The sequence below is a fragment of the Anarhichas minor genome, unplaced genomic scaffold, assembly GCF_050575085.1.
Source record: "Anarhichas minor isolate MPS153535 unplaced genomic scaffold, ASM5057508v1 ptg000018l, whole genome shotgun sequence".
Taxonomy (NCBI): domain Eukaryota; kingdom Metazoa; phylum Chordata; class Actinopteri; order Perciformes; family Anarhichadidae; genus Anarhichas; species Anarhichas minor.
The window spans coordinates 13,825,388-13,849,187 of NW_027466464.1; the positions used below are offsets into that span (position 1 = coordinate 13,825,388).

The 23,800-nt window shown below is 42.9% G+C and overlaps 2 protein-coding genes and 1 long non-coding RNA gene across 6 annotated transcripts in view; 2 read left to right on the forward strand and 1 right to left on the reverse strand.

Moving 5' to 3' along the window:
* Positions 1–669: 669 nt before the first annotated feature.
* Positions 670–2,510, reverse strand: LOC142952852 (uncharacterized). Its single transcript, XR_012954734.1, has 3 exons — positions 2,310–2,510; positions 2,091–2,193; positions 670–1,095 (listed from the first exon to the last, which is right to left on the reverse strand). It is a non-coding gene; the product is annotated as an uncharacterized LOC142952852 (long non-coding RNA).
* A 313-nt stretch (positions 2,511–2,823) lies between these two features.
* The window catches only part of LOC142952837 (protein NLRC3-like), a 77,090-nt gene continuing 56,113 nt past the window's right edge, over positions 2,824–23,800 (forward strand). For 3 of the 4 annotated variants that reach the window (XM_076094814.1, XM_076094816.1, XM_076094819.1), the window contains exons 1-3: positions 2,824–2,975; positions 9,540–9,648; positions 9,966–10,017. In XM_076094814.1, coding sequence (XP_075950929.1) covers positions 9,981–10,017 — 37 coding nt within the window. In that variant the 5' untranslated portion in view covers positions 2,824–2,975; positions 9,540–9,648; positions 9,966–9,980. Of the gene's footprint in view, positions 2,976–4,225; positions 4,291–6,287; positions 6,351–9,539; positions 9,649–9,965; positions 10,018–23,800 lie in introns of all 4 variants that reach the window. The other variant, XM_076094815.1, reaches the window with a different exon arrangement.
* Positions 10,062–23,593, forward strand: LOC142953028 (protein NLRC3-like). Its single transcript, XM_076095096.1, has 9 exons — positions 10,062–10,081; positions 10,187–10,309; positions 10,671–10,781; positions 13,103–13,107; positions 13,646–15,449; positions 15,887–16,060; positions 16,613–16,786; positions 22,230–22,420; positions 22,560–23,593. The coding sequence occupies exons 1-9, from the start codon at positions 10,062–10,064 to the stop codon at positions 23,135–23,137; spliced, it is 3,180 nt and encodes a 1,059-aa protein (XP_075951211.1). The 3' UTR covers positions 23,138–23,593.

Here is a 23,800-nt window from a genome sequence, read left to right on the forward strand (position 1 = left end):
ATAAGGTGAAGAAGGGCAACTCTACCATGGGTGAATGAGGAATGTAGAGTGCTCATGTCTGCTAGAGACATACTGTTGGAACAGTCGCTGAAGACCGGCCTGGGTACCGACAGATTACAATTTACAACGAGCAGAAATAAAGTTACTCAGACGTTACGTAAGGCTAAAGCCAACTTTTTCCTGGAAATCATCGCAAATGCACAAGGTAACAGTAAAATGATCTGGCAAAACATTAACAAATTGGTTGGCCGTAAATGCAAACAGGACAAGGAACTAGAGCTCTCTATAAATAACTTTCTAGTGAGGGATCCCATCACTCTGGCTACTAGTCTAAACCACTTTGTTTTGGAGTCAGTGGATGAGATAGCCAAGCTCTTCTCCTCTCCTGAATGTAGTGAGAGCCCGGTCAACTCTATCCAACCTGTCTTCAAGATCACTGAAATAACTGACTCAGAGGCAGCCAAGCTCATCAGTGGTATGAGAAGCTCCAAAGCCAAGGATGTCTTTGGCTTTAACGCCAACTTCTTTAAAGAACATAAGGACTCCTTGGTCCAACCCGTAACTCATCTGGTTAACCTATCCCTTAAACATGCAGTGGTCCCCTCAGCCTGGAAGGTGGTGGTGGTAACCCCAATCTTCAAGTCTGGGAAAAAATCTGATATGTCTAACTACAGACCAATCTGCATCTTACCGATAATATCAAAAATAGCAGAGAAATGGGTTGCCCAACTTCCTGTAGAGCATCTAAACAAAGACCATCCCCTGTTGCATCCTATGCAGTTTGGTTTTCGTGCCCACCACTCGACTGAGACGGCCCTGTGTGTCCTTATTGAAAAGATCAAGGGTCTGTTGGACAAGAATGCATGTGTCGGTGCTATCTTTTTAGATCTCAAGAGAGCTTTCGACACTGTAGATCACCAAATCCTACTGTCCAGGTTAACCCATTTCAACTTTTCCACCCATGCTCTGAACTGGTTCAAATCATACTTATCCAACAGGAAACAATCTGTTACTGTAGATGGTGTTAGGTCTCCCTGTCTTGAATGTCCTGTAGGTGTTCCTCAAGGATCTGTACTGTAACATCACTGCCACATCCTGAACAAACATAAGTTTTTAAGTTTTAACAACCTTATCAGCCTTAAAGAAGCCAGCATCATTTACAAAGTCCTAAATGGTCTGGCACCTCCTCCGCTGAACGAGTACATCAAACAGAGACCTGTCTGCGGCCCTGCGACTAGAGTCACCAGAGCCTCCGACAGAGGCGACTGTGTCATCCCACACAGGCGCACCACCTTTGGTCAGACGGTTCTGTCTGTCAAAGGCGGCACCCTCTGGAACACTTCACCATCCTCCGTTAGGGAGTGCCCAAACTTCAGCACTTGTAAAAAGCACATGAAGGGATGGCTGTTGTCCACCCAAACTTGTGCACATAGATAGTTTAACCTGGGTTAGCAGTATTAGTGTCATGGATATGTGATGCACTAATGCTATATGAATGAATGAAACCTTAAATGTGCAAATTAATTAATGCCCTTATGTGCAATATATCTGGGTGCAATACGATGAATATGAAATGTCTTCCTTACACTGACATTTTTTTCTAATTTCTTTTATATATATACATGCGATTCCTTTTTTATCCATTGTTAACTTTTTATTATCGAACTATTGTGTATTGTCAGCTACAGACTAATTGATTTTAGTTTATTACTATTGCATTTTGGCATGACCTTTTCCTTTAGGACACTCAGCCTGTACATTCTGGCAGCGGGACAGACAATGGAAATCAGCCTTGCGGCTGTAATTGGGTGCATTTACATTTTAATTTAAAGTGTTCATCAATGTACATTGTCCCTCTCGAACAAATAAAAACTAAACTAAACAACTCTCACACCGAGTCCCTTTGTGGGACAACATGTCCACGACGTCGATCACAGCTTTAACTGCTCTCAGTGATTCACTTTACATGAGTCATGAGTCATGAGTCATGAGTCAGCAGATAAACACAGTTCATGGTTCATTATAACGTGTTCGGTTCTTATTGTGTTCAGATGTGTGAGGGTTGACTTTAGGTGACAGTGACCTCTGACCTGAAGCCTCGCTCTCCGTACTGGCTGACGTAGAACTGCAGGTCGGCCTCCGTCAGCATGCAGCTGAGCTTTATCTGCTGCGGGAGACCCACGAACAGACCCCCTACACACACACACACACACACACACACACACACACACACACACACACACACAGTCAGGACTCTGTGTGTTATACGTATATATATATATATAAACATATATGTGTTCATGCTTCACCTCGAGCACAGACTCCTCTGGTGCTGACAGCCGGACGCTTCTCCTGAGAGACAAACGTGTTTATTGTCGTGTTTCATATCTTTAGTGATCACGTGACTCGTGTTCCTCGTGTGTGAGTCTCCTCACCGCTTCAGCGCTGCTGGAGAAGAAGATGTTGAACGTTCTCTCCAAGTCTTCCTCCAGCTCGGCCTCTGCTACGCCCTGACACACACACACACACACACACACACACACACACACAGACACACACACACACACACACACACACACACGTTTTAAACTCCTTCATATACAAGTCCTGTACAATGAATACCTCTGAGGTGTATATATATATATATATATATATACATAAATATACATGTTGGTTGTTTTAGTTCATATGGAGATCACAGACTCTTTCAGTCAGCAGAGAACTGAAGGAACATGTGCGTCATTTATAACAGTAGAGTTGTTGTCTGCTGGTCAACAGCGACACCTTGTGGCCTCTTGTGGCCTCTTGTGGCCTCTTGCAGCATGGGGAGTGTCTGAGGAAGTGAAAGTAAAGACGGAGCAGCAAACGTTCAGACATCGTGCATGAAGGCTGTTGGGTTCGGACCTGCGGACACAGAGAGAAACCCAGTCCACCTCCCCGGGGATGAGAGGCTCCCACTGGGCCACACAGGAGAGGTAACTGCTCATGGACTGTTGTTGTAGAGCGCGTTTCTAGTGAGGAAGAAGAGAAGAACCGTGTTTTTAAAGGGAGAGCAAGAGGAACAGACCACAGAGATCTACTCTGTTGTTACTACGTGGCATTGTCCAAAGACTCATCATGTTAGATAATAAACCTGTGATGATGACAATGTTTAGAAATATGTCCGTGTCCTTGTTTCAGCAGCTCATGTAAAGCTCTTTATTTCAGATTTAGGACTGTTTGAGTTCACTGACGTCACTTTGACAAAACTGCGCTCAACTCAGCAGACACGTGACTGTTAGTGCGCCTATAAGGAGTTTGCAAAGTTAGCGGAAAGATTAACGTCAGACAACATCCGGTTTCCAAAATAAGATGTCAACGAAGCGAGAAAGTTAACGTGAGACAACATCCGGTTTCCAAAATAAGATGTCTACGAAGCGAGAAAGTTTTAACGTGAGACAACATCCGGTTTCCAAAATAAGATGTCAACTAAGCGTATATATAAATTGCATAATGTGGAAATAAGATTAAATTAATTATATTAACATTAAGTATAAAACATGTTACCTGCATCTCGTGAGTTAAAGCTACATTGTGGATGAAGTGTCTTTATTCTTTGATTTGAGGATTGATGAAAGATAATTAAATGAATGATATCTGACTTACTGATATGTATTTGTTCAGGACATTTCTGACCACATCCAAACAACAATCAAACATCTTAACTTTACCAATTAAGATACTTTATGAAGTACAAACTGAACTGAAATTGTACCTTCAAATAGCTGGTGCTATATTTGTGTTAAAAATGTCCGCTTCATAATAAAAACTGCGTTAACGCTTGATGGTATAATTGTCGGCGTTAATTAATTAACTTGGCGACTTTCTCACTAAATCTGGTGACTTTCTAAACTCTCATGGTGACTTATTTACTAGCGACACATCTAGAGACTCTGGTGTTGTGACTCTGACAACATTACTTCAGGAAAAGTACTAATACTACACTGTGTAAATACTCCACTACCAGTGACAGTACTACACAACTACCTCAGTGAAGTAGAAGTACTAGTAGTTCTCCGTGTGGACTTCTGACCCTTTTCTTTCTGGATTAGTGTTATCGCTGCTGGTCCTGGTCTCGCTGCTGGTCTGGAGCCTCCATGTCTCTGTGTTCACAGTATAAAAACAGACTGTATTACTGTATAAATACTGCGGTAGTACTTGGTGTATTTCTCACCTCTTCCTGTAGTTTCCTGGTTAAACTGTAACTTCCTCTGAATGTTGAGTCCTCCGTGTGTAGTACTCCTTCTGAAGGTAAAGTAAAGTATAAAGTACATTAAGTACCTCGTAGACTCGTGTGAGCCGTGTTTACTGTAGTCACAGTTGGTTGTGTGTGAACATGAGAGTGTTAGAGAGTTATTGTGCGCTGGTTTGAACATAAAGACGTTATTACTGTGAGTCGGTGAGTCGCTCCGTCATTCTCTGAACGTTACACCAAAGATATGAATATAATATATAATAATAACATATAATAATAATAATAATATAAAATATATAAAGTTAATAAAAGAAGCGGATTAAAAACGGTTCATTTATCTTTTATTTGTGTTTATGTTGAAGAGAGTTTACCAGGAGATCTGAATTTACTTTAACGTTACAACTGTGAACGCATCATAAATACAATTAAATATTAATTAATATGTTATATACCAATTAAATATTTATTTAAATTAAAATAAATACATGAAGTGTTTGAATTCATCGGATTTATTTTATGAACGCAGCAATAAAATAAAGAGTTTTTATTTTAACCTGTAAAAATAACTGCATCACTAAATGAGGAAGAGGCTTTGGCCCGCATTACGTCATCACACCACGTGTCAGAACAAACACTGGGAAAGTCCCTCGTGCTGCAGAAACCAGTCACGTGGCGCCATCTGCTGGAACAAAAGTAAACTACATGTTAGTGAACAGATTTCACAGTAAAATACAAAAACACATTTAATGAGTGTATGTACCTATAATAATACGTCATCATTTATTATAGATTTAATTTTATATTAATCTGAATCTATAAAGTAGTTAAAGCTGTCAGATACACGTAGTACAGTAAAAAGTACTACATGTACCTCTGAGATGTAGTACAGTATAAAGTACAATATGTACTTCTGAGGTGTAGTACAGTATAAAGTACAACATGTACCTCTGAGATGTAGTACAGTATAAAGTACTATATGTACCTCTGAGATGTAGTACAGTATAAAGTACAATATGTACCTCTGAGATGTAGTACAGTATAAAGTACTATATGTACCTCTGAGATGTAGTACAGTATAAAGTACTACATGTACCTCTGAGATGTAGTACAGTATAAAGTACGTACCTCTGAGGTGTAGTACAGTATAAAGTACAACATGTACCTCTGAGATGTAGTACAGTATAAAGTACTATATGTACCTCTGAGATGTAGTACAGTATAAAGTACTATATGTACCTCTGAGGTGTAGTACAGTATAAAGTACAACATGTACCTCTGAGATGTAGTACAGTATAAAGTACTATATGTACCTCTGAGATGTAGTACAGTATAAAGTACAACATGTACCTCTGAGATGTAGTACAGTATAAAGTACTATATGTACCTCTGAGATGTAGTACAGTATAAAGTACTATATGTACCTCTGAGATGTAGTACAGTATAAAGTACAATATGTACCTCTGAGATGTAGTACAGTATAAAGTACTATATGTACCTCTGAGATGTAGTACAGTATAAAGTACAATATGTACCTCTGAGATGTAGTACAGTATAAAGTACTATATGTACCTCTGAGATGTAGTACAGTATAAAGTACAATATGTACCTCTGAGATGTAGTACAGTATAAAGTACTATATGTACCTCTGAGGTGTAGTACAGTATAAAGTACTATATGTACCTCTGAGATGTAGTACAGTATAAAGTACAACATGTACCTCTGAGATGTAGTACAGTATAAAGTACTATATGTACCTCTGAGATGTAGTACAGTATAAAGTACAATATGTACCTCTGAGATGTAGTACAGTATAAAGTACAACATGTACCTCTGAGATGTAGTACAGTATAAAGTACTATATGTACCTCTGAGATGTAGTACAGTATAAAGTACTATATGTACCTCTGAGATGTAGTACAGTATAAAGTACACGACCGGCTCGGGAGTCGCAACATATAGGAGGGACACAACACCAAGTTAGGTTAAAAACAACCACAGTTGCCAGTTTATTTACAGGACACAAGTAAACTGTTGTGTGCAAATCCCACTGCAGACCCGGGTCTGGTGCCAGGCAGATGAGAGAGAGCGAGGGCAGAGCAAGGAGGTGCTTATATAGGTAACCCACATCTTCATCCAGGTGCCCTCAATCACTCGTCAGGGAGCTGCACCTAGAAGTGAAAAGACACAGAATACACACGCATGCGCACACACACACACACACAAGCACAAACATTCACAGCAGGACATAGAACCATACGTAACACTCCCTTCCTTAAGATGACAGCCATAAGGGTGTCATCCAAAACCATGCTGTTTTAAGTATTGAACCTCCGGCTGCATCTGGACTCTTCCCGTGGGACACGACACGACAAGCACGCTGCTCAATCAACCTTACAATGTCACCATTGTGGGAACCAAAGGCCAAAGGAGGGTCAGCCTTCTGGGCTGCTATCAGCTGTTCCTTGCCAACCTTCAACTGTGTGTCAGGCCCAGCCGGCACAGTGACAGGACAGGTCAATTTAACTTCAGTAGACTCATTTCCAACAGAGTTAGTGGACAGCTTATCTAGAGGCAACTCAGAAGTTACAGAAGGATCAGGATCAGCCTCTAGACTGTCAACAGGTGGAGCCACTTCAGATAAATTCACCACATCTTCATACTTTCTTGACTGGGCACGAGTTACAATGCAAGCAGGAAGGACTTTAGGCAACCGAGATGACAGATCAGCACTCTGGTAATTGTCAACTACGGAGCCTGTTGGTCTGTCCACTACAATGGGAGCAGGAAACACCTTCCCTCCGGCCAAATGATTACCCAAAATCAGGTCTACTCCCCCTAAAGGAAGCTGGGGACGAATCGCCACCACGACAGGTTCTGTAACCAACCCAGATTGCAAATACACAACATGCTATGGGGCTTTAATTCACCTCATCCCACATCCTTGGACTGAAGCACTGCTACCAGTGGAGGTCTTCTCAGAGAGATGCAAAACTCCTGCCAAAAACAAGGACTGAGAGGCTCCTGTATCCGTAAGGATGCGAATTGGGACGAGCTTCTCAGAATCAGAAATTGCTATTGAACCCTCCATAAGGAATGGTGCAAAGGAGTCATGCTCAGTGCGTTTTTTATTGGTCTGACAAGGACCAACTACACAGGGCAACTGCTGTGGTACTGAATCTATTAGCCCTACAGGCTTAGTACCTTCTGACTTGTTATTGAGAGCATGACAGTTTGCTATGAAATGACCAGGCTTTTTGCAATAAAAGCAAGTCCTAATGAGAACTGAATTGCTTCCAGGTCTTAAACAAAAGGTGTGAGGAGAGGCTAATGTGTTTGGAGGACCTGGCTGGCTGTTTGTTTGTTTGTTTGTTTGTTTGTTTGGTTTAGGTCTGTTAGTTGGTTCATTAAATAAATGTCTATTTATTACTTTTATAACTCGTCTTGTCTCCCTCATGTTGCGGCCTTTTGAGCCGGGTCGTGACACTAAGCTCTTAGTCTCACCGGTTTTGCCACTAAAGACTGTTTTATGAGCCAAGACATACTCATCGGCAAGCACAGCAGCCTCCTCCACTTTGGTCACTCTTTGCTCACTCAGATAGGTGGCCACCACTTCAGGGACACAATTTCTAAATTCTTCCAGAATAATCAACTCCTGAAGTTCCTCCTTGGTCACAACCTTTTGTGATGTGAACCACCTAGTGAAAATGATTTCCTTTTCTCGAGCAAACTCCACAAATGTCTGCTTCTCCACCTTACGATACCCTCTAAACCTCTGTCTGTAGGCCTCAGGGACCAACTCATAGGCACGCAAGATGGCTGCCTTAACGATGTCATAATCTGAGCTCTGGGTCAGAGTTAAAGATGAATAAGCCTCCTGAGCTCTACCTGTCAGTACACACTGCAACAGTAGTGTCCTGAATTCTTTAGGCCATGCTAAGGTGGTAGCAGCACGCTCAAAATGGGAAAAGTACTTTTCTACCTCCTTCTCACCAAAATGAGGAACTAAGGCTATGTTCTTAGCTACATCAAAACGAGGACTAGATGTATAAGAATTAGCCTGCTCAGTTTTAGCTCTTGACCTCAACTCCAGCTCCTTCATTTTCTCCTCATGTACTTGTCTCAACCTCTCCATCTCAAACCTCCTCACCTCTTCTCTTTCCTTAGCCTCCATCTCTAGCTCTTTTATTCTGAATTGCAATTCCAATTCTCGCAAACGTACAGATTGAGCATCTTGAGACTTTAAGATTACTTGTTCCGTCTTCCCAACAGTTAAACCTGCAGACACATGTAAGCCCTGCTCCTCATCAGGCTGACTGGATTCACGGGGCAATACTCCCTGTTCAATGAGTGCAGTGACTACCTTAGCTCTAAGCTGACCTTTCTTAAGGGACGTTTGAGCAATTTCAAGATGGTACTGCTCTGCAACAGACATGAGCAGGGCTTTGGTACATTGAGCCAGCTGCTCTATTGTAGGACCGTCACTGATCTCTTGAACATCAGACTTCATTGTGAGATCACAAAAACAACTTTATGTGAAACAAATCTCTACAAGGTAGCGCACCCAAAAATGGGCTCCCCCTAAGTAAGCCAAACCACTAACACAAAGTAACACTACCACACAGAACCAGTGCTACCAAACAGCACAGCTTACCTACACAAAATCAGAGAGTCATTGAAATGCACCAATCACTAGGCTGTCTATACAAGAGCAGCTACTGAACTATTTGAGGCCACACAGTATAGAAATAGTGTTAACAGTACTCTTCCCCCTACGATACACTGAAATTCTAAACACTACCTTTCTACCTCCACTGAGAAGAAAGTAGGTTCCACAAAATGTAGTCCCTGCAAGAAGCATGCGACTACCTGAACACGAAGCTCACACAGATAATAGGAAAGCATGAGCACTGGCTTACTAAGCCAGCCAGACGAATCAGGGTTCAAAGAAGAACAAAACTACAGCCGAGCATTTAACCAACACTAGTGTGCACAACAATATTTCTCCACTCTTACTACTCACACAGCGTACAGTATAAAGCACAATATGTACCTCTAAGGTGTAGAATAGTTAACACTACAAGAGAAGTTGAAAATACTCAAGTGGAGTATAAGTACCTCAACATTGTACTTGTTACTGTGCTTGAATAAACTCCTCCAGTGTGTCTGGTGTTGATGGAACAGTGTAACTGGTTAAACTGGTTGAACTGGTTAAAATAGTTGAACTGGTTGAACTGGTTTTCAGAGCATGACGACTCACAACACTTCAAAACAAGGCTCTTATTGTGAAAATCTGCTCCTGTTTTAGCTCCTCCTACCTGGCCTGCTGCCAGCAGAGATGAGTCGTACCAGGAAACAGCTCACCTGTGACACACCCTCCAGTGAGCCTCTTCTGGAATCGTCTGTTTGAAGAAAGCGTAAGCGTTCTTTGTTTGATTCTCTAAAGGTAAACTCAGCAGTTCAGTAACATTTCCCCTTCAAAATAAAACAGTCTGTGACAATGTTGAAGAAACGCAAACAGTTATTAAGAAAGTTCATATTGATGGATTTTGTAACTGCTGTTACTATAATCATGTTCTAAGTTTTGGAACTACAGCTCCCACAATGCTTTGGGGTGTGGGGGGGGGGGGGTGTGAAACAGCAAGACAACTACTTCTGACCCATTGTTTTAGTCTATATTTGTTTACATTTTGACAAATACTCTGCATTAAAAATCAGTTGAATTATCTATTAGGAGTTCCCATTCGCCATGGAAGGACCTGGTCCAACTAAACCTGGACCTGGACCTGAACCTGGACCCAGCTGTGGGTCCTTAAGGAGTGACGGGTCCATGGAGGAGCCATTTGTAACGTAAGTCATCATCAGTTAGTCACAAAACATGTGAAAGAACAAACCTTCTTAAAGTAGAAACTGCACACTGAAACTTCTCTGGTGGTCTTCCTCTCTGTCTAACAGGGACCTCAGGGAACCGGACCCTGAACTGGACTCTGATCAACCTGAACCCAGCTGTGTGTCCATGAAGAGCGACAGGTCCATGGATCCGCCGCTGTGTTTCAGAAACAGTGGCCAAACGCCCAGGTAATGAATTATCCAGGGAACCAGTGGAGCGTTCATGAACATCTCTATTGTCTATGTGTGTGAGTACGTGTGAGTGTGTGTGTGTGTGTGTGTGTGTGTAAATGGACTGTACTTGTAAAGCGCTTTGGTCATCATATCATGAACACAGACGCTCCTCTTTCTGTGATGCTGTATTGATGTGATGGGGTCAGTCTCTAATGAAGATGGTGACTGACAGTTTGGGGATTTTAATAATCTGTAAACTCATATCTCATATTCATGGACTACTTTCATTCTCTTGTTGATAGTTTCTTGTCTTCCAGAAGCTTCTGTAGCTGAAGATTAAAAGGTGAATTTCCTTTTTGTTCTCTCTGTCTAACAGGACTCTTAAGAGACTGGACTCTGATGAACCTGAACCCAGCTGTGTGTCCATGAAGAGCGACAGGTCCATGGATCCGCCGCTGTGTTTCAGAAACAGTGGCCAAACGCCCAGGTAATGAATTATCCAGGGAACCAGTGGAGCGTTCATAAACACCTCTATTCTCACCTGATTTAAATTCAAAACGCTGCTTTTATTCTCTCGATCGATTGGTTACAGAAACTCCTTCCTGTTTCTAAAGCGTCTAAAACTAATTTGTGACAACGTCGTTTTCTGAGGCGCTAAACTAAGTTGTAGTCTCCTTCAAACTGGCTCGTTTGTCACCTGCTGCTCTTTAAAGTGAAGGGTGGTAGCCTCGAAGTTAGCCACAACTTTGGATCGGGCAGCCATGTAACGTTTACCCCAGAGGAAATGTCAAAAAACACCAGGTCCACACCTGCATCCTCTCTAGTGTCCACCAGGGGGCGACTCCTCTGGTTGTATAGAAGTCTATGAGAAAATGACTCTACTTCTCTCTTGATTTATTACCTCAGTAAACATTGTAAACATGAGTTTATGGTCTCAATCTCTAGTTTCAAGTCTTCTTCAATACAGCATGATGTTCATTTAGTACATTATGGTCCATTTAGAGTCAAACAGACCATAAAGCAGGGGATGCTTTAGGGCGGGGCTACACCGTGATTGACAGGTCTCTACCAGAGACGTATACGGCGTCTCTACGTCACTCCTCCTCAGTCCAGATATGATCACTTCCTGTTCACTGGTTGCAAAAAAAACAAAATGATGACGACGAAATAGCCAAACTTGAGGCTTCAAAACATCAGTCCACAAACCAATGAGAGACGTCACTATGACTACGTCCACTTCTCACATACAGTCTGGAGTCGTTCCTCTTCTTGGGTACCGGGACCTTTTTGAGTCCGAGGCTCTGGTTCCAAACCAGTGATATCAGCACTACGATCAAGACTTTACTGTCTGGAGGAACCGTCTTTGTGTTGGTCTCTGTGTGGACAGACACAATGTGAGCTGATTCTTCATGATTCCTCCACAGAGAGGACCAGGAGAGCTCAGAGGTTCCCAGAGGTCCGTCTGCCCAGCAGCATCAAACACACCTGGACTCCATATTTATGGTCTGTACATGTACAACTACTTTTACATCTATTGTGTTCACAATCATCTCCATGCTGCACTTTGTAGACCAGTGGATTGTCAGTCTGTCCAACATGGATCTGATGTTTGGTTCCATGGTTTTAGTTTGTGTCATTCATAGAATATTCTGTTCCAGCTGCTGGAGGAGAACATCGTCACTTTTGTGAAGAACGAGCTGAAGAAGATCCAGAAGGTTGTGAGTTCAGATTACCCAGAATGCTTAGAGAGTCAGAGGGAGGATGAGGAGGTGCTGGACGGTGAGGATGAAGAGCAGAGGAGGAGCAGCAGAGAGGCATTTGTGAAGATCACACTGCACTTCCTGAGGAGAATGAAGCAGGAGGAGCTGGCTGACTGTCTGCAGAGCAGTAAGAGGATTTCTCTAAAGATTTAACATGCTGGATTGTAGCGTGAGCGGCTCCTGCCCCGTTTCTAGGCGGGGAAGTCTTTCGCACCTAACACGGTGGTTACTCCGTCGGCTGTCCCACCTACGAGGATATGCGTTCCTCCTTGAGGTGTTGGAACAATACATTCGGCCTTTTATCTCACCCCGTAGCTAAATCGTTAGGATTTTGGAATTAATTGTCTTCTTGAAAGTCTTTTACAGCTAATGCCCTAGGCGCTCTCAATGGGATGTAACCCTAACACCCTGTATGTAATAGTTATGTACATCGTCTATACTTTACTATTGCCTATTGTGAACATTCTCACCATTTAATGACTAACACTGCCAAGTCTTCACCCAGAGAACTTACCTTAAGCTCCTCTGCATGTTTCAGTCGTCACATCTTATCGCACCGTTAACGGACAGGGGAAGAGGGGTACATTGTTCTGAAGGACCAGAGTACTTTGTTTTACTTCAGACACTTTCAAAATGTAAGGCTGTGTTTTTATTTAAGTTGTTCACACAACAATCACATTAAACAATTTCAATTCAATGAAACAGTTTTAATTAAAATTTAATTAATTCAATTAAATCTTTTCTAATTTTAACATTCCTCTTTTAATAACTTCTCCTCTTTATCAGCTTTCACTGATTTTGCTATAAGGTCCACTAGTTGGGGGGAAAAAGGCCCCCCTTTTTCTTCTCTCTGCTCTGCTGTTCTCCTGTCAGTGCAGGCTTTCAGTCAGCTCTCTGACATTCCTACTTTTTTGGAGGGGGAGTCCATCTCTCCTTTTTATGCTGTCCTCTGCTAGCAAAAGGGGTCTTATTTTGGGTAACTAAAAGGGTCTTATTTTGGCCATCTCTGAGGGGGTAAGACCCCTAAAGTGTCTTCCGTTCCCTTTAGAGTGGGTAAGAAGTCTATCCCATTCTCTGGGTGGGAAGAAGCCCAAATCGTTTTTCTGCTGCTTTTTCTGCTGATCTAAGGCTGGCACCTCCTTCATTTCATGTGTCACTCACACATGAGTCCTCCTCTCTCTAGAGCTGACACAGAATGTAACTGGTTTTAACTGGTTTGATCCTGTTCGAACCAGAAGCACTGTATAAGGCTCAAGTGACTATGTTACACAAAGTGTCTAACTCTAAACAGTCTATATGTTAAATCACAGCTTTCATAAAATAAAACAAGTTATATTATGATGGTTATAAAAAGTGTAAACAAGCTATATGTTGTGATGGTTATACTTTGAAATCAAAAGGGTTCCAGGTTATAATAGTTATACTTTTATACTTTCATACATTTCTACGATCTTTCTTCAGGATAAATGGGACGTTTACGAATGTCTCAAGAGATGGACCAACATATATTCATTGACTCATTCTTTGAGGAAATGACATGTTGAAATCTATTCTTTGACTCATTGATCTTCTTTGTTGTGTGTTCATTCAGGACTTCTTGCTCCAGTTTGTCAGCGTGAACTCAAATGTAACCTGAAGAAGAAGTTCCAGTGTGTGTTTGAGGGGATCGCTAAAGCAGGAAACCCAACCCTTCTGAATCAGATCTACACAGAGCTCTACATCACAGAGGGAGGGACTGCAGGGGTCAATGATGAACATGAGGTCAGACAGATTGAAACAGCATCCAGGAAACCACACAGACCAGAAACAACCATCAGACAAGAAGACCTCTTTAAAGCCTCACCTGGAGGAGAGGAACCAATCAGAACAGTGATGACAAAGGGAGTGGCTGGCATTGGGAAAACAGTCTTAACACAGAAGTTCACTCTGGACTGGGCTGAAGACAAAGACCACCAGGACATACAGTTCACATTTCCATTCACTTTCAGAGAGCTGAATGTGCTAAAAGAGAAACAGTTCAGCTTGGTGGAACTTGTTCATCACTTCTTCAGTGAAACCAAAGAAGCAGGAATCTGCAGGTTTGAAGAGTTCCTGGTTCTGTTCATCTTTGACGGTCTGGATGAGTGTCGACTTCCTCTGGACTTCACCAACAATGAGATCCTGACTGATGTTACAGAGTCCACCTCAGTGGATGTGCTGCTGACAAACCTCTTCAGGGGGAAACTGCTTCCCTCTGCTCACCTCTGGATAACCACACGACCTGCAGCAGCCAATCAGATCCCTCCTGAGTGTGTCGACATGGTGACAGAGGTCAGAGGGTTCACTGACCCACAGAAGGAGGAGTACTTCAGGAAGAGATTCACAGGTGAGGAGCAGGCCAGCAGGATCATCTCCCACATCAAGACCTCACGAAGCCTCCACATCATGTGCCACATCCCAGTCTTCTGCTGGATCACTGCTACAGTTCTGGAGGATGTGTTGAAGACCAGAAAGAGAGGAAAGCTGCCCAAGACCCTGACTGAGATGTACATCCACTTCCTGGTGGTTCAGTCCAAACTGAAGAAGGTCAAGTATGATGGAGGAGCTGAGACAGATCCACACTGGAGTCCAGAGAGCAAGAAGATGACTGAGTCTCTGGGAAAACTGGCTTTTGATCAGCTGCAGAAAGGGAACCTGATCTTCTATGAATCCGACCTGACAGAGTGTGGCATCGATATCAGAGCAGCCTCAGTGTACTCAGGAGTGTTCACACAGATCTTTAGAGAGGAGAGAGGACTGTACCAGGACAAGGTGTTCTGCTTCGTCCATCTGAGTGTTCAGGAGTTTCTGGCTGCTCTTCATGTCCATCTGACCTTCATCAACTCTGGAGTCAATCTGCTGTCAGAAGAACAAACAACCTCCTGTTGGTCTGAAGTCTTTAGAGACAAACCTGAACTAACACGTCTCTACCAGAGTGCTGTGGACAAGGCCTTACAGAGTCCAAATGGACACCTGGACTTGTTCCTCCGCTTCCTCCTGGGTCTTTCACTGGAGACCAATCAGACTCTCCTACGAGGTCTGCTGACACAGACAAGAAGGAGCTCACAGACCAATCAGAGAACAGTCCACTTCATCAAGAAGAAGATCAGTGAGAATGTGTCTCCAGAGAAAAGCATCAATCTGTTCCACTGTCTGAATGAACTGAATGATGGTTCTCTAGTGGAGCAGATCCAAGAGTCCCTGAGGTCAGGACGTCTCTCCACAGATGAACTGTCTCCTGCTCAGTGGTCAGCTCTGGGCTTCATCTTACTGTCATCAGAAAAAGATCTGGACGTGTTTGACCTGAAGAAATACTCTGCTTCAGAGGAGGCTCTTCTGAGGCTGCTGCCAGTGGTCAAAGCCTCCAACAAAGCTCTGTAAGTAATCTTTAATAATCAATGAAGACTATATTTCAACAGGAGAGACTATTTTCATTTATTTTTATTTTATTATATTATATTTATCCGTTAAGGGGGAAAATGTATAAAAACATTAAGACAAGACAATTTAAAACAAGACATTAAATAAATATATACAAGATAAAACAAGATAAAGCACATTCATCAATGGCTTCAAAGTGAAAAATGTGCTTAGTTAAAGTGACGTGTTATTGACTATATTTGTTTCAGCGCAGCACTGTCCGGTGTGAGCTGGGTGGGGTAGTGGGTGGGGGGTGATGGAGGAAACCGCTCTGGGGAAGAAGCTGTTCCTCAGCCTGTTAGTCCGGGTTTTGATGGTCCTGTCTCTCCTTCCTGATGGTAGTGGAACAAACAGAGAGTGATAACGTATTACTTGTTTTCTGTTGCTTCTTCAGACTGAGTAGCTGCAACCTCTCAGGGAGAAGCTGTGAAGCTCTGTCCTCAGTCCTCAGCTCCCAGTCCTCTAGTCTGAGAGACCTGGACCTGAGTAACAACGACCTGCAGGATTCAGGAGTGAAGCTGCTGTCTGCTGGACTGGAGAGTACACACTGTGAACTGGAGACTCTGAGGTCAGATCATGTTACGTTTTGTCTCAAATGATTTGAGACATCTCTCTTAACTTTAGAGGGTAACTTGGACCTTTGTCCTTGTGTCTAAGTGACTAATGGGGACAAGTTGGTCCAGTATTGAGGGAGGACGCTGCAGACGGCAGCCGCTAAACGGTCTGCAATGTAATCGCTCAGGGCAACTCCTCAACGTCAACGTACGTCCACGAAAAGAGCTTGTTGTTGCCACAGACAGGCTCAGATTGTTGTTATAAGTAACTGACATATTCAGCGACACTTTCTGTACTCCAACACAACTAAATCTGACTGAAACGGTGTCCAATGGCACTCCTCCCTCCAACTTTGGCAACAAGTCACATGAAACATCACACGGAATGAGAAAGGTAATAACAACGTTTTACTTCTTAGCGTTCTACCTCAATACTTGACCAAGTTCAGGAACTGTTGTCCCCGTTAGTCACTCAAGACACTATAACATGGAAAAAAATAGGAATCCGGTTGAAAAATGCAGCTGCTTAGCAAACATTTTAACATAGATGTCATTATTTCCTTCAGTCTGAGACACTGCAACCTCTCAGAGAGAAGCTGTGAAGCTCTATCCTCAGTTCTCAGCTCCCAGTCCTCTAGTCTGAGAGACCTGGACCTGAGTAACAACGACCTGCAGGATTCAGGAGTGAAGCTGCTGTCTGCTGGACTGGAGAGTACACACTGTGAACTGGAGACTCTGAGGTCAGGATTAATTCACCCATTCAACTGTTATATTACTATCATACTATATGACTATTTCAAATCAGATTTACATAAGATGATAAACTGCAGACCTGCGTAGGAATGTGTCAAAGGACCTTTAACTAAACGTTAGCTTCTAGATCAGACCTGGGCATTGTACGGCCCGCGGGCCACGTCCGGCCCGCGAGCTGTTGGCGTCTGGCCCGCGGGAGGTCATTGGGAAATTAGGAATAAAACGTAAATAAGTGTACATCATGCACAGAATAGAGCTGCATTGCTTTTATTTTGAAGGCGACTTTTGTTGTTGTTTGTCTTCTCAATTTATGTATGTTAGTGAACGTGTGTGAGTGTAGCAGTTGTGTACTCTCTCGGTTGCGTTGTGTTTAATTCAGGCACACTTGATGTCTTCATGGCTCCAACCAGACGTTTATTCACAGCACAGCATATAGCTAGACAGCTCATCTGGTAACAAACAGAACAGCTTCAGTTACTCTCACGGACACGTCGTGGTTACAAGCTCCAGAACACTGTCAAATTAAAGAGACAAATACTTAAGCTAGCTGTTGTTAGCATGTTACTAATGCTAAATGCTAAATCAGTTATCAGTTTAAAACATTTGCTCTAGAAATTATAAATTAAAACAATTATACGAACAAAAAGGAACTCATACAGATATCTATATATATATATATATATATATATATATATATATATATATATATATATATATATATATATATATATATATATATATATATATATATATATATATATATATATGTATCTCAGATATCGAATGAGATGTTTCACAACGGAGCTTGTCACAGATCAACGGAGCTTGTCACAGATCAACGGAGCTTGTCACAGATCAACCTATCATGGACACAGCTTGCTTCAGACTAGTTCAGGAAAACGGCCGCACCACTAAAGTCTGCAAGCAGCCAGCAGAGGGCGCTAATGTTACACACACATCTACTGGTCTCCGTGGGGAACTAATGATAACAAGTTGTAAATGATATTTAAACAAGGAAATAATATGAAAATGATAAGGATTAGCAATAACTTAAATAATATAGTAATACTACATACCTGCAAACTTGTCACTTCTCGGTGAAATTCACCGTTTTGAATCAAAAATATATCATCCACGTGAATCGTGTAGATCCGTAGAGTTTTTTTTCGGGGGGGGGGGGGGGGTCAACTGGCCAGCCAGCGTTTCTCAGATTGGAGTGAGGCGAGGAGAAAAGGTGATGTCGTGATCTTCGCAATACAACATCTTTGATGTGACGAGTCTTGGCCAATCAGCGTTCAGATGTCTACAGCGTCTTCATTTCCCTCCGTTACAGTTTAAGTTCCGTTATGTTCCGTTACCGTTCAGACTTGCTGGGTTAAGTTAACGTCCACTGCATGCGGAACTTTGTCGACTGTTAACGTTCGTCATTATCACGATTTAGAAGGAAAAAACGTAACGTGATGAAACATGCAGCCCTCCGTGTTCCGGTTCAGTTCACGCGCTCACTCATTAACGTTAAACCGGAACACCGGCGCATCTGGTTGCAGGTTGTTTGTTTTAACTCAAAGTAGAATGAGGATGATACTGATGAGATGATGAGGTCAAAGAGCTTCAGGGAGAGGAGGCTGGTTGTGTAGCGCAGCTTGATGCAGGGCTGAGATGTGAGTGGAGCTGGGTCTGGATAAAGGTGGAGCTGGGTCTGGATAAAGGTGGAGCTGGGTCTGGATAAAGGTGGAGCTGGGCCTGGATAAAGGTGGAGCTGGGCCTGGATAATGGTGGAGCTGGGCCTGGATAAAGGTGGAGCTGGGTCTGGATAAAGGTGGAGCTGGGTCTGGATAAAGGTGGAGCTGGGTCTGGATAAAGGTGGAGCTGGGCCTGGATAAAGGTGGAGCTGGGCCTGGATAATGGTGGAGCTGGGCCTGGATAAAGGTGGAGCTGGGCCTGGATAATGGTGGAGCTGGGCCTGGATAAAGGTGGAGCTGGGCCTGGATAATGGTGGAGCTGGGCCTGGATAAAGGTGGAGGTCTAAACAGACGTGAGTACAGCTTCCTGCTGTCACAGTGTTTTAAATACGTTGATAAGGCAGGTATGATACATGCAGCCTCTGCTCCAAGGAGATAATGTCCTCTCATCACACTGTTCACTGTGATGACCACAGCCAGTGTACCAACAGTCCCATGTTGCTCTCAAGAACCCTGAAGTAATGAGAGGGTTAAGGAGCCTGTACCTTCATTTCAGCAGGTTGCTGATGCAGAGGAGTGTATAGATCACAGCTATTATTTTACTCTTGATAAGATACCTTAGTTAGAGTAGATTATCATTTTCATTTAAATAATTTAACTGGATTGAATGCATATTAATTGCAAATAGAAGATAGGCCACAATTCTACCAGCTGTACAGTAACAGTGGAAGTTAATATGAAGACGTACAGTAACAGGGTTCAATGAAAACGAATCACTTTATTTGTACAGGCGATGGTTCTCTCTACTCTTGCTATCTTTGTTTTTATTTGACCAAAACTTTTAAAAATGAGACCTCGGTCTCTATTGATTTTGTCTAAATACAGGTTAATAATAATAGAGCTGATATAGTGATTAATAACTGAATAATAAATTAGTTTTTTGCTTAAAGTAAATGTTTTATCACTTAATTTTCTTCTCAGAGTACACCAGAATGCTACATTTTAAACCTCATATTTAAAATAGGAATTTCTGTTTCCCAGTTTGACGCCCAAATGGTCTAATTTAGCTTTCTTTCAAATCAGTTGAAAGAAACCCCCCCCCCCCAACAGGGTTTCGGGCTTGTCACCTTTTTCCCCGCTCATGAGTTTGCAGGTATGTACTAGCAACCAATGGCCAGTGATGGCAAGTGGAATCATTAACTCTGTTACATGAGCAGCAGCGTCACTGCAATGTGTTGGTGAACTGAGTTTATGGAGATGTGAGTTAGCTGTTAGCCCTCAAACATGTCAGCCTGTGTTAAAAAAGAGAGACTGACACAGAGTGTAGAGTTTTAACAAAACATGGACTTTAAAGTGTGTTTTACTGAAGTCAAAGGTAAAGCCGTGTGCTTAGTTTGTGGAGAACAAGTCGCAGTGTTGAAGGATTACAATTTGAATCGTCACTACGAGAGGAAACACGCGGAGAAATACGAAACATTGAGTGATGCAGAGCGGACACGGACGTCTGAGGCTTTGCTCGCTAAGCTGCTAAAGCAACAAGGCCTTTTTACCAAGCTTCACACATCCAGGGATGCAGCCGCCAACACCAGCTTTGTGACGTCACACACAATTGCAAAAACCAGTCAGCCATTCTCTGATGGGGAGTTTATCAAAGAGTGTTTGGTGGACTCTGCTGCACTACTAGGCCCCCAGAATAAAGAGGCATTGGAGAATGTGCAGCTCTCCAGGCGCACCGTAACGAGGAGGATCGAGGACATCGAGGGACATCTGGAGCTTCAGCTGCAAAGAAAAGCAGACCATTTCCAACTCTTCTCCTTGGCTCTGGACGAGAGCTGCGATGTCCGCGACACAGCAAGTTACTCATCTGTGTAGGTGGGATAACGAAAGACTTGGTGATTACAGAGGAGCTGCAGCAATGCAGTCAATGAAAGGGACGACGGGGAGCGATGTGTTCACGGAGGTAGATGCTTCCACAAGCTGGGACTGAAATGGGACAAACTGGCATGCGTCACAACCGATGGTTGTCCAAATCTGACGGGGACAAATGTCTGACTTTTGAAGCGGATGCAAGATAAAGTGACTGAAATCAACCCAGAGCTGAACTGTGTATGTTTGCATTGTGTTATACATCAGCATGTGTTGTGTAAGTCAGTGCTCCAACTTAACCACGTTACTGATGATGTAACTAAAGTAGTTGACGTCATCAGGGCACGAGCATTGAATCACAGACAGTGTGTTGCACTCTTGGAGCAGCATGAGACTGAACACAGTGACAGAGGCTCACACACAGCTGTCAGTGGCTCAGCCTGGGCAAAGTGCTTCAAAGAGTTCAGGACCTGAGAGCAGAGATTCAAGAGCTCTGTGAGAAGAAAGGCAAGAACATCCCAGAGCTCTCTGATGTAAACTGGATCACAGATCTTTCATTTGCTGTTGATGTGACGGCACTAATGAATGATCTGAATACCAAACTGCAAGGCAAGGGCCTCTCTGCACATGACATGTAGCCTGGTGAAGGCTTTCATGACTACGTTGCAGGAAACACTCTCACCCACCTGCACACCCTGAAAGAAGCCACACCATCAGTTGAACATCTCCACAGGTATCATCCATGTTAGGGGCACTGCATGCTGAGTTTAAGGCCATTTCAAGACTTCACAACAGCTGAGAGTGAAACATGATGTCTTCTCCTTCACGTGCAGTGTGGATGATGCTCCCAGTGATGTTCAGCTCCAGCTCATTGACCTGCAGTCTGATGCAGGACTGCAGAGCACTTTAAGTCAGTATCACTGCTGGATCTATATTCTTCTCTCAAAGAGGAGAACGTTCCACACATGAGGAGGCATGCTCAGGAGATGCTGCTTCTCTTTGGATCGACCTCCATCTGTGAACAAACGTTCTCTGTGATGAAGTTGAACAAATCCAGATCCAGATCCTCTCTCACTGACATCAGCTGTCAGCTGTCCTTCACATCTCAGCTCACACATTCAGCCTGACTTCAGTCACTCGTTCAAGCCCAACAAAGACCAGATTTCTGCACTGAACTGACAAACAGAAAGAGGTCATTTGTATAGTAATAGTTATAGTAATAAAAGTACTAATTAACAGCAACATGATCCCCGTCAGTGTTCTACTATTATATATGGATATTACAAATGTATATGAGTTTGGATTATTGCTGCTGCAGATGTTTACGGTGGAGCTCATTTTAACTCTTTTATACTCTGTTGGTCAGTTTGTGTAGTTAAAGGTTTGAAACATTATAATGTGCAAAGTAACTAGTAACTAAAGCTGGCAGACTAATGTAGTGGAGTAACAAGTACAATATTTCCCTCTGAGATGTAGTGGAGTAGAAGTACAAAGTTGAATAAAACAGAAATACTCCAGTAAAGTACCTTGAATCTGTACATGAGTACAGTACTTCAGCACATATACTAGTTACATTCCACCACTGATCATAACATTTACTCTCACCACTCACAGCTCATCAACACCAAACAACACACTGCTTTATATAAAGAGGTGGAGTAACACTGAGCAGGACTGAGTTCAGTCTGTTGGTCCGGCCCTCCACAACAGGCCCTGTTCCTCATGCGGCCCCTTGGGAACAATAGTTGCCCCCCTGCTCTAGACTCAGAATTACCTTCCAGCAGGATGTTCCAGGTTGATCCTAAACTTGTATCTGAACTAAAGATGGACCAGAACGTACCGCCACATGTTCACAGAGGGTTCTTCTGTATGTGGTTTGCAGGCTGTCAGGCTGTCTGGTCACAGAGGAAGGCTGTGTTTCTCTGGACTCAGCTCTGAGATCCAACCCCTCCCATCTGAGAGAGCTGGACCTGAGCTACAATGGTCCAGGACTGAGGCTGCTGTCTGACCTCCATACTCCCATCAGGGTGGAGCCTGCTGGAGACCGATGGTTGAGACCAGGTCTGAGGAAATGTAAGTGTTTATTTAGATTGATCCATGAAAACAAAGCATCTTCAAACTGTGACATCACTCATTCACATCTCTGATGTCATCATCAAACAGATGATAGATTAATAACTGCAGCTGTATTGTGTCTTGTTCTCTCCGTCAGATTCCTGTGAACTCACACTCGACACAAACACAGTGAACAGAAACCTCAAACTGTCTGACAACAACAGGAAGGTGAGATATGTGAAGGAGGTTCAGTCATATCCTGATCATCCAGACAGGTTTGATGTCTGTCCTCAGCTGCTGTGTAGAACTGGTCTGACTGGTCACTGTTACTGGGAGGTCGAGTGGAGAGGAAGAGTTCATATATCAGTGAGTTACAGAGGAATCAGAAGGAGAGGAGACAGTGATGACTGTGTGTTTGGAATGAATGATCAGTCCTGGAGTCTGTGGTGCTCTGGTGGTGGTTACTATGTCTGTCACAATAAGACAAGAACATACATCACCTCCTCCTCCTCCTCCTCCTTCTTCTTCTCCTCCTCCTCCTCCTCCTCCTCCTCCTCCTCCTCCTCCTTCTCTGGTAGAGTAGCAGTGTATGTGGACTGTCCTGCTGGCTCTCTGTCCTTCTACAGAGTCTCCTCAGACACACTGATCCACCTCCACACCTTCAACACCACATTCACTGAACCTCTGTATCCTGGCTTTGGGTTCTTCAGTTCCGGTTCCTCAGTGTCTCTGTAGGTCTGTGGGTGTCTGAACCATCATAACATGCGGTGAAATGTTAATAATCTAACAAAGATGAGTTAATAAGTCTGCTCACACTAATAATGCTCGTGATCAGTTTCTTCCTGAGCTCTTTGTGACATTAAAGAACATAAATATGAAGATCAGAAGCAGTTCAGTGCTGCATCATCTTCTGTTGAAGGAGTTCTTCATGTGGAACTGTGTACTCGTGTACTTTGAGTTCACAGAAACTTTCTCTGTGCAATGAACCAGTTGTTGAGCAGATCACAGTGACTCTAATCTGTCTGTTATTATAATACATGTGTTCATCACATGATTCATATTGATTGAAATGATCAGTACTTCACATTGTAAACGTGTACTTCTACTGCTTTAAAGATGGAAGCTGTATTTCATGAAGTACCTTCTGTTTTTGTATTGGATTATGGTTTTGGTCTCAATAAAAGTACTAAATGTGTGTATTTGTGTATTTGTTGTCTTCCTCAGAACTACTGCGATGATTAAAGAACCAGTTAAGATTTATGAATATGATGAATATCTGATAACATGAATATGTATTTAATGAATGTACCCAATGAACCAGTACACCAGTACTACACCTCAGAGGTACATGTAGTACTTTATACTGTACTACACCTCAGAGGTACATGTACTTTATAC

What these genes read in the sequence shown, in the direction of transcription:
- LOC142953028 (XM_076095096.1), top strand. Translation starts at nt 10,062, where the DNA reads ATGGAGGAGCCATTTGTAAC. An exon ending in AACAGTGGCCAAACGCCCAG is followed by an intron (nt 10,310 to 10,670) that starts GTAATGAATTAT and finishes TCTGTCTAACAG; the next exon opens with GACTCTTAAGAGACTGGACT. An exon ending in TGTGAACTGGAGACTCTGAG is followed by an intron (nt 16,787 to 22,229) that starts GTCAGGATTAAT and finishes TGTGGTTTGCAG; the next exon opens with GCTGTCAGGCTGTCTGGTCA.